Source organism: Salmo trutta, chromosome 25, assembly GCF_901001165.1.
Source record: "Salmo trutta chromosome 25, fSalTru1.1, whole genome shotgun sequence".
Taxonomy (NCBI): domain Eukaryota; kingdom Metazoa; phylum Chordata; class Actinopteri; order Salmoniformes; family Salmonidae; genus Salmo; species Salmo trutta.
This window is the reverse complement of record NC_042981.1, coordinates 5,000,246-5,012,553: the sequence shown is the minus strand read 5'-3', so window position 1 is coordinate 5,012,553 and position 12,308 is coordinate 5,000,246. Positions and strand designations below refer to the sequence as shown.

At 36.0% G+C, this 12,308-nt stretch overlaps 1 protein-coding gene across 1 annotated transcript in view; it reads left to right on the top strand.

Moving 5' to 3' along the window:
* LOC115161897 (son of sevenless homolog 2-like) overlaps positions 1-12,308 on the top strand; it is an 80,118-nt gene that overhangs the window by 46,885 nt on the left and 20,925 nt on the right. The window contains exons 10-12 of the mRNA XM_029712713.1: positions 2,631-2,753; positions 3,156-3,268; positions 3,569-3,791. Of these exons, the coding sequence (XP_029568573.1) occupies positions 2,631-2,753; positions 3,156-3,268; positions 3,569-3,791 (459 nt within the window). The remainder of the gene's footprint in view (positions 1-2,630; positions 2,754-3,155; positions 3,269-3,568; positions 3,792-12,308) is intronic.

Sequence of the window (12,308 nt, the reverse complement as noted above, 5' to 3'; positions counted from 1 at the left end):
CAGAGATCCTTGATGAAAAGCTTGAGAGGATCTGCAGAGAAAAATGGTAGAAACTCCCCAAATACAGCTGTGCCAAGCTTGTAGCGACATGCCCAAGAAGACTCGGGGCTATAATCGCTGCCAAAGGTGCGTTAACAAAGTACTGAGTAAAGGGTCTGAATACCTATGTAAATGTGATATTTCTGTTTTTTTATTTTGAATACATCTAATAACCTGTTTTTGCTTTGTCATTATGGAGTATTGTATGTCATTATGGGGTATTGTGATGTCATTATGGGGTATTGTGATGTCATTATGGGGTATTGTGATGTCATTATGGGGTATTGTGTGTAGATTGATGAGGGGAAAATACAATTTAACCCATTTTGAGAATGAGGCTGTAACGTAACAAAATTTGGAAAACGTTGAGGGGTCTGAATACTTTCCGAATGCACTTTATATCTCTTTATGGTGCATCCCAATATGCATGTCTGCTTCCGGACTTCTTACTAGACCTTTTAAGATGCAGTAGTTTTGTGTTTTCACTCTCAGCGGGGTCGGAAACCAGATGCATCCGGTTTTCAGGGGAAATGGAAAGAGCCTGTGACATGACTTCCACTTTTGGACGTTAACGAGGCGACACTCCATCTTAAAGATATTCTCCGGTACTTTTATATACGTCCCAAATGTGCTGATATGTGCACCAAGTGTTTTTTTTTTTTTTTGTTGCTCTTTCTCGCGCTCTACTGTGTGTGCGCGGGTCTTGCTAGCTGTCACTCAAATGGCGAGGGGCTGAAGCTCATTGGCAGAAGCTCAATGGCTGAAACTCGAATTGCTCCAGGGCTGGCCCAAGTGGGGGTAAATGGCGCCGCACATCTTCCAGAAAACATTCGCTTTCAAACTAGGAATTTCTGCTCATATATTATGCATGTATGAACTACACATTGACACATCCAGCCCAAAGCGGGAGGTTTAAAATACTTAATAGTCAACAATATACCGGAGCATGTCTTTAACTCCTCCTCCACATTTACTGGATTGGTTGAAAAATGCAGAAGAGAAAAGTAGTTTTTTTTCTTTTTCTCATCAGGACCAGAAAGAACGAAAACCTGCCATGTTAGGTTAATATCAGGCTTATTTTAAACCTGCCATGTTAGGTTAATATCAGGCTTATTTTAAACCTGCCATGTTAGGTTAATATCAGGCTTATTTTAAACCTGCCATGTTAGGTTAATATCAGGATTATTTTAAACCTGCCATGTTAGGTTAATATCAGGATTATTTTAAACCTGCCATGTTAGGTTAATATCAGGATTATTTTAAACCTGCCATGTTAGGTTAATATCAGGATTATTTTAAACCTGCCATGTTAGGTTAATATCAGGATTATTTTAAACCTGCCATGTTAGGTTAATATCAGGATTATTTTAAACCTGCCATGTTAGGTTAATATCAGGATTATTTTAAACCTGCCATGTTAGGTTAATATCAGGATTATTTTAAACCTGCCATGTTAGGTTAATATCAGGATTATTTTAAACCTGCCATGTTAGGTTAATATCAGGATTATTTTAAACCTGCCATGTTAGGTTAATATCAGGATTATTTTAAACCTGCCATGTTAGGTTAATATCAGGATTATTTTAAACCTGCCATGTTAGGCTAATATCAGGCTTATTTTAAACCTGCCATGTTAGGTTAATATCAGGATTATTTTAAACCTGCCATGTTAGGTTAATATCAGGATTATTTTAAACCTGCCATGTTAGGTTAATATCAGGATTATTTTAAACCTGCCATGTTAGGCTAATATCAGGCTTATTTTAAACCTGCCATGTTAGGCTAATATCAGGCTTATTTTAAACCTGCCATGTTAGGTTAATATCAGGCTTATTTTAAACCTGCCATGTTAGACTAATATCAGGCTTATTTTAAACCTGCCATGTTATCGGTGGGTCCCCCCACAGGACGGTTGAGATAACGTAGGCTAATGCGATTAGCATGAGGTTGTAAGTAACAAGAACATTTCCCAGGACATAGACATATCTGATATGGGCAGAAAGCTTAACTTCTTGTTAATCTAACTGCACTGTCTAATTTACAGTAGCTATTACAATGAAAGAATACCATGCTATTGTTTGAGGAGAGTGAACAGTTATGAACTTAAATGTATTAATAAACAAGGCACATTTGGGCAGTCTTAATACAACATTTTGAACAGAAATGCAATGCCATCTAGTGGCAAATGTAAATTGCACCTTGGCTGGAATAGTACATTATATCCTTTCTCTTGCATTTCAAAGATGATGGAACAAAAAAACCGCATGTTTTTTTCCTTTGTATTATCTTTTACCAGATCTATTGTGTTATATTCTCCTACATTCATTTCACATTTCCACAAACTTCAAAGTGTTTCCTTTCAAATGGTACCAATAATATGCATATCCTTGTTTCAGGTCCTGAGCTGCAGGCAGTTAGATTTGGGTTTGTCATTTTAGGCGGTTTTATTTTTTAAAGGGTCTGATCCTTAAATGTAATATTGAGTGTATGGTTCTGGGACAAATATTTTATAACTGTTGATGGGTTTTGGCGGCATGGCCTTCGTCAGGGACAACTGTTGGTTTGGCAATAACATATTTGATCTTTCCCAGGATTGAGATCCCCGAGCCAGAGCCCACAGAGGCAGATAAACAGGCTCTATGGAATGGGGATCAGCCAATGGCTGCAGAGCTACAGAGGTTCCGCAGGGAGTACGTCCAACCCGTCCAACTCAGGTATGATCACTATTCCATTGTCCAATGAGTCTGCATCCCACCATACCACTCTCCAATCAGATTCCATCCCACCTGGGTGGGGCAGGTTTCTAGAACAGTAATTTCACCATGTCTATGGTATTTTACCCTCTCCTTTCAATTCTTCTTCTCTCGCTCTCTCTCTCTCTCTCTCTCTCTCTCTCTCTCTCTCTCTCTCTCTCTCTCTCGCTCTCTCGCTCTCTCGCTCTCTCGCTCTCTCGCTCTCTCGCTCTCTCGCTCTCTCGCTCTCTCGCTCTCTCGCTCTCTCGCTCTCTCGCTCTCTCGCTCTCTCGCTCTCTCTCTCCCGCTCTCTCTCTCGCTCTCTCTCGCTCTCTCTCTCTCTCTCTCTCTCTCCCCCTCTCCGTCTGTCTCTCCCCTTCTCAGGGTCCTGAATGTGTTTCGTCAGTGGGTGGAACATCATTTTTATGACTTTGAGAACAACCCCGAGCTACGAGGCAAACTGGAGGAGTACATCAGCAGCATTCTACAGCTCCGAGGTCGGCCCCCGCCCCCATTACACTACCACATTTAAAAACCAATATCTACACTTGTTTTATTTACCAGACACTGTTATTGTGAGAGGAATTTTTTTTAAATGATTGACGTTTATTTGCCGTATGTAATGAATACATTGGAAAGTGTGTGACAGATTCTCAAACTCTCTGACTTCTAACCTCATGCCAGTCTAGATGGGGGCAAAGGTCATGTTTTTATATGTGCTGCACCGCCGGCTGACCCTGTACAAAAAGACGCATTTCATGTCTCTGAAAACGTCCTCCTTCTTCCTGCTTGACCAGGCAAGTCTATGAGGAAGTGGGTGGAGTCCATCAACAAGATCATCAAGAGGAAGATGCAGACGCAGTCCAATGGGGTCAGCCACAACATCACCTTCGAGAGCCCGCCCCCGCCCATCGAGTGGCACATCAGTCGCCTGGGTCAGACGGACACCTTTGACCTCATGACCCTTCACCCCATAGAGATCGCCCGCCAGCTCACCCTGCTTGAGTCTGAACTCTACAGGTGAGACCACTGTGACCATGGTGACACCTAACTACCACTCATATACCTTCCACTGCTATAATATTACTCTGCCTTCCACTACTATAATATTACTCTACCTTCCACTACTATAATATTACTATAATATTACTCTACCTTCCACTACTATAATATTACTATAATATTACTCTACCTTCCACTGCTATAATATTACTCTACCTTCCACTGCTATAATATTACTATAATATTACTCTACCTTCCACTGCTATAATATTACTCTGCCTTCCATTGCTATAATATTACTCTACCTTCCACTGCTATAATATTACTCTACCTTCCACTGCTATAATATTACTCTACCTTCCACTGCTATAATATTACTATAATATTACTCTACCTTCCACTGCTATAATATTACTCTACCTTCCACTACTATAATATTACTCTACCTTCCACTGCTATAATATTACTCTACCTTCCACTGCTATAATATTACTCTACCTTCCACTACTGTAATGTTACTCTGCCTTCCACTACTATAATGTTACTCTACCTTCCACTGCTATAATGTTACTCTACCTTCCACTACTATAATGTTACTCTACCTTCCACTACTATAATATTACTCTACCTTCCACTGCTATAATATTACTCTACCTTCCACTGCTATAATATTACTCTACCTTCCACTACTATAATATTACTCTGCCTTCCACTACTATAATATTACTCTACCTTCCACTGCTATAATATTACTCTACCTTCCACTGCTATAATATTACTCTACCTTCCACTGCTATAATATTACTATAATATTACTCTACCTTCCACTGCTATAATATTACTCTACCTTCCACTGCTATAATATTACTATAATATTACTCTACCTTCCACTGCTATAATATTACTATATTATTACTCTACCTTCCACTGCTATAATATTACTCTAATATTACTCTACCTTCCACTGCTATAATATTACTCTACCTTCCACTGCTATAATATTACTCTACCTTCCACTACTATAATATTACTATAATATTACTCTACCTTCCACTACTATAATATTACTCTACCTTCCACTACTATAATATTACTCTACCTTCCACTGCTATAATATTACTCTACCTTCCACTGCTATAATATTACTATAATATTACTCTACCTTCCACTACTATAATATTACTCTACCTTCCACTGCTATAATATTCTATAATATTACTCTACCTTCCACTGCTATAATATTACTCTACCTTCCACTGCTATTAATATTACTATAATATTACTCTACCCTTCCACTGCTAAATATTACTATAATATTACTCTACCTTCCACTGCTTATATATTACTCTACTTCCACTTACTATAATTACTCTACCTTCCACTGCTATAATATTACTCTACCTTCCACTGCTATAATATTACTCTAACCTTCCACTACTATAATATTACTATAATTTACTCTACCTCCACTACTATAATATTACTCTACCTTCCACTACTATAATATTCTCTACTTCCACTGACTATAATATTATTACCTACCTTCCACTGCTATAATATACTATAATTTACTCTACCTTCCACTACTATAATATTACTCTACCTTCCACTGCTATAATATTACTCTACCTTCCACTGCTATAATATTACTCTACCTTCCACTACTATAATATTACTCTAATATTACTCTACCTTCCACTACTATAATATTACTCTGCCTTCCACTACTATAATATTACTCTACCTTCCACTACTATAATATTACTCTAATATTACTCTACCTTCCACTGCTATAATATTACTCTACCTTCCACTGCTATAATATTACTCTACCTTCCACTACTATAATATTACTATAATGTTACTCTACCTTCCACTACTATAATATTACTCTACCTTCCACTACTATAATATTACTCTACCTTCCACTACTGTAATATTACTCTACCTTCCACTGCTATAATATTACTCTACCTTCCACTGCTATAATATTACTATAATATTACTCTACCTTCCACTGCTATAATATTACTCTACCTTCCACTGCTATAATATTACTCTACCTTCCACTGCTATAATATTACTATAATATTACTCTACCTTCCACTGCTATAATATTACTCTAATATTACTCTACCTTCCACTGCTATAATATTACTCTACCTTCCACTGCTATAATATTACTATAATATTACTCTACCTTCCACTGCTATAATATTACTATAATATTACTCTACCTTCCACTGCTATAATATTACTATAATATTACTCTACCTTCCACTGCTATAATATTACTCTACCTTCCACTGCTATAATATTACTCTACCTTCCACTACTATAATATTACTATAATATTACTCTACCTTCCACTACTATAATATTACTCTACCTTCCACTACTATAATATTACTCTACCTTCCACTGCTATAATATTACTCTACCTTCCACTGCTATAATATTACTATAATATTACTCTACCTTCCACTACTATAATATTACTCTACCTTCCACTACTATAATATTACTCTACCTTCCACTGCTATAATATTACTCTACCTTCCACTGCTATAATATTACTCTACCTTCCACTACTATAATATTACTATAATATTACTCTACCTTCCACTGCTATAATATTACTCTACCTTCCACTGCTATAATATTACTCTACCTTCCACTGCTATAATATTACTCTGCCTTCCACTGCTATAATATTACTCTGCCTTCCACTGCTATAATATTACTCTACCTTCCACTGCTATAATATTACTCTACCTTCCACTGCTATAATATTACTCTACCTTCCACTGCTATAATATTACTCTAATATTACTCTACCTTCCACTACTATAATATTACTCTACCTTCCACTGCTATAATATTACTCTACCTTCCACTGCTATAATATTACTATAATATTACTCTACCTTCCACTGCTATAATATTACTCTACCTTCCACTGCTATAATATTACTCTACCTTCCACTGAAATACTACTAAATATTACTCTACCTTCCACTGCTATACTATTACTCTACCTTCCACTACTATAATATTACTCTACCTTCCACTGCTATAATATTACTCTACCTTCCACTGCTATAATATTACTCTACCTTCCACTGCTATAATATTACTATAATATTACTCTACCTTCCACTGCTATAATATTACTCTAATATTACTCTACCTTCCACTGCTATAATATTACTCTACCTTCCACTGCTATAATATTACTCTAATATTACTCTACCTTCCACTGCTATAATATTACTCTACCTTCCACTGCTATAATATTACTATAATATTACTCTACCTTCCACTGCTATAATATTACTATAATATTACTCTACCTTCCACTGCTATAATATTACTATAATATTACTCTACCTTCCACTACTATAATATTACTCTACCTTCCTGCGTATAATATTACTATAATATTACTCTACCTTCCACTGCTATAATATTACTATAATATTACTCTACCTTCCACTGCTATAATATTACTCTAATATTACTCTACCTTCCACTACTATAATATTACTCTAATATTACTCTACCTTCCACTACTATAATATTACTCTAATATTACTCTACCTTCCACTACTATAATATTACTCTACCTTCCATTGCTATAATATTACTATAATATTACTCTACCTTCCACTACTATAATATTACTCTACCTTCACTGACTATAAGGTTACGCTACCTTCCACTACGATAATGATTACTCTACCTTCCACTACTATATGTTACGCTAACCTTCCACTACTATAATGTTACTCTACCTTCCACTGCTATAATATTACTCTACCTTCCACTGCTATAATATTACTCTACCTTCCACTGCTATAATATTACTATAATATTACTCTACCTTCCACTGCTATAATATTACTCTACCTTCCACTGCTATAATATTACTCTACCTTCCACTACTATAATATTACTCTAATATTACTCTACCTTCCACTACTATAATATTACTCTACCTTCCACTGCTATAATATTACTATAATATTACTCTACCTTCCACTGCTATAATATTACTCTACCTTCCACTACTATAATATTACTCTACCTTCCACTGCTATAATATTACTCTACCTTCCACTGCTATAATATTACTCTACCTTCCACTGCTATAATATTACTCTACCTTCCACTACTATAATATTACTATAATATTACTCTACCTTCCACTACTATAATATTACTCTACCTTCCACTACTATAATATTACTCTACCTTCCACTGCTATAATATTACTCTACCTTCCACTGCTATAATATTACTCTACCTTCCACTACTATAATATTACTCTAATATTACTCTACCTTCCACTACTATAATATTACTCTGCCTTCCACTACTATAATATTACTCTACCTTCCACTACTATAATATTACTCTAATATTACTCTACCTTCCACTACTATAATATTACTCTACCTTCCACTACTATAATATTACTCTACCTTCCACTACTATAATATTACTCTACCTTCCACTGCTATAATATTACTCTACCTTCCACTGCTATAATATTACTATAATATTACTCTACCTTCCACTGCTATAATATTACTCTACCTTCCACTGCTATAATATTACTCTACCTTCCACTGCTATAATATTACTATAATATTACTCTACCTTCCACTGCTATAATATTACTCTAATATTACTCTACCTTCCACTGCTATAATATTACTCTACCTTCCACTACTATAATATTACTCTACCTTCCACTGCTATAATATTACTATAATATTACTCTACCTTCCACTGCTATAATATTACTATATATTATATACTCTACCTTCACTGCTATAATATTACTATAATTACTCTACCTTCCACTACTATAATATTACTCTACCTTCCACTACTATAATATTACTCTACCTTCCACTGCTATAATATTACTCTACCTTCCACTGCTATAATATTACTCTACCTTCCACTACTATAATATTACTATAATATTACTCTACCTTCCACTGCTATAATATTACTCTACCTTCCACTGCTATAATATTACTCTGCCTTCCACTACTATAATATTACTCTACCTTCCACTGCTATAATATTACTCTACCTTCCACTGCTATAATATTACTCTACCTTCCACTGCTATAATATTACTCTACCTTCCACTACTATAATATTACTCTAATATTACTCTACCTTCCACTACTATAATATTACTCTACCTTCCACTGCTATAATATTACTCTACCTTCCACTGCTATAATATTACTATAATATTACTCTACCTTCCACTACTATAATATTACTCTACCTTCCACTACTATAATATTACTCTACCTTCCACTGCTATAATATTACTCTACCTTCCACTGCTATAATATTACTCTACCTTCCACTACTATAATATTACTCTAATATTACTCTACCTTCCACTGCTATAATATTACTCTACCTTCCACTGCTATAATATTACTATAATATTACTCTACCTTCCACTGCTATAATATTACTCTACCTTCCACTGCTATAATATTACTCTACCTTCCACTGCTATAATATTACTCTACCTTCCACTGCTATAATATTACTCTAATATTACTCTACCTTCCACTGCTATAATATTACTCTACCTTCCACTGCTATAATATTACTCTACCTTCCACTACTATAATATTACTCTACCTTCCACTACTATAATATTACTCTACCTTCCACTACTATAATATTACTCTACCTTCCACTGCTATAATATTACTCTACCTTCCACTGCTATAATATTACTATAATATTACTCTACCTTCCACTGCTATAATATTACTCTACCTTCCACTGCTATAATATTACTCTACCTTCCACTGCTATAATATTACTATATTACTCTACCTTCCACTGCTATAATATTACTCTAATATTACTCTACCTTCCACTGCTATAATATTACTCTACCTTCCACTGCTATAATATTACTCTACCTTCCACTGCTATAATATTACTATAATATTACTCTACCTTCCACTGCTATAATATTACTATAATATTACTCTACCTTCCACTGCTATAATATTACTCTAATATTACTCTACCTTCCACTACTATAATATTACTCTAATATTACTCTACCTTCCACTACTATAATATTACTCTAATATTACTCTACCTTCCACTACTATAATATTACTCTACCTTCCACTACTATAATATTACTCTACCTTCCACTGCTATAATATTACTCTACCTTCCACTGCTATAATATTACTCTACCTTCCACTACTATAATATTACTCTACCTTCCACTACTATAATATTACTCTACCTTCCACTGCTATAATATTACTCTACCTTCATAACTTACTCAATACCTTTTGCTATAATATTACTCTACCTTCCACTGCTATAATATACTCTACCTTCCACTGCTATAATATTACTATAATATTACTCTACCTTCCACTGCTATAATATTACTCTAATATTACTCTACCTTCCACTGCTATAATATTACTCTACCCTTCCACTGCTATAATATTACTCTACCTTCCACTACTATAATATTACTCTACCTTCCACTACTATAATATTACTCTACCTTCCACTACTATAATATTACTCTACCTTCCACTGCTATAATATTACTCTACCTTCCACTGCTATAATATTACTATAATATTACTCTACCTTCCACTGCTATAATATTACTCTACCTTCCACTGCTATAATATTACTCTACCTTCCACTGCTATAATATTACTATAATATTACTCTACCTTCCACTGCTATAATATTACTCTAATATTACTCTACCTTCCACTGCTATAATATTACTCTACCTTCCACTGCTATAATATTACTATAATATTACTCTACCTTCCACTGCTATAATATTACTATAATATTACTCTACCTTCCACTGCTATAATATTACTATAATATTACTCTACCTTCCACTGCTATAATATTACTCTACCTTCCACTGCTATAATATTACTATAATATTACTCTACCTTCCACTGCTATAATATTACTCTAATATTACTCTACCTTCCACTACTATAATATTACTCTAATATTACTCTACCTTCCACTACTATAATATTACTCTAATATTACTCTACCTTCCACTACTATAATATTACTCTACCTTCCACTGCTATAATATTACTATAATATTACTCTACCTTCCACTACTATAATATTACTCTACCTTCCACTACTATAATGTTACTCTACCTTCCACTACTATAATATTACTCTACCTTCCACTACTATAATATTACTATAATGTTACTCTACCTTCCACTACTATAATGTTACTCTACCTTCCACTGCTATAATATTACTCTACCTTCCACTGCTATAATATTACTATAATATTACTCTACCTTCCACTGCTATAATATTACTCTACCTTCCACTGCTATAATATTACTATAATATTACTCTACCTTCCACTGCTATAATATTACTCTACCTTCCACTACTATAATATTACTCTAATATTACTCTACCTTCCACTACTATAATATTACTCTACCTTCCACTGCTATAATATTACTCTACCTTCCACTGCTATAATATTACTCTACCTTCCACTGCTATAATATTACTCTAATATTACTCTACCTTCCACTACTATAATATTACTCTACCTTCCACTGCTATAAGTTTGTCCACTAGGGGAGCCAAGTCCCAGTTTGTCCACTAGGGGAGCCAAGTCCCAGTTTGTCCACTAGGGGAGCCAAGTCCCAGTTTGTCCACTAGGGGAGCCAAGTCCCAGTTTGTCCACTAGGGGAGCCAAGTCCCAGTTTGTCCACTAGGGAGCCAAGTCCCAGTTTGTCCACTAGGGGAGCCAAGTCCCAGTTTGTCCACTAGGGGAGCCAAGTCCCAGTTTGTCCACGAGGGGAGCCAAGTCCCAGTTTGTCCACGAGGGGAGCCAAGTCCCAGTTTGTCCACGAGGGGAGCCAAGTCCCAGTTTGTCCACGAGGGGAGCCAAGTCCCAGTTTGTCCACGAGGGGAGCCAAGTCCCAGTTTGTCCACGAGGGGAGCCAAGTCCCAGTTTGTCCACTAGGGGAGCCGTGGAACAGTCCGTTAGTCCACTAGGGGAGCCGTGGAACAGTCCGTTAGTCCACTAGGGGAGCCGTGGAACACTCCGTTAGTCCACTAGGGGAGCTAGCCTTCTCTTTGTCCCAGGCTTTGGTGGGGTTGCTACGTGTGACGCCTCCAATGCTGAATTTCCATACAGAACCAGAAGGCTGGTACAGTAACTGGGGATGATGGTACGAACTAGTCTGTAGTGTTGGACAGACAGTAGGACACATCTTTAACTTGGGCCATTACAGGGGCCCATTCTGAAGCCCTCTGACCATGTTCTGTCTGTACAGGGGCCCATTCTGAAGCCCTCTAACCATGTTCTGTCTGTACAGGGGCCATTCTGAAGCCCTCTAACCATGTTCTGTCTGTACAGGGGCCATTCTGTAGCCCTCTGACCATGTTCTGTCTGTACAGGGGCCCATTCTGTAGCCCTCTGACCATGTTCTG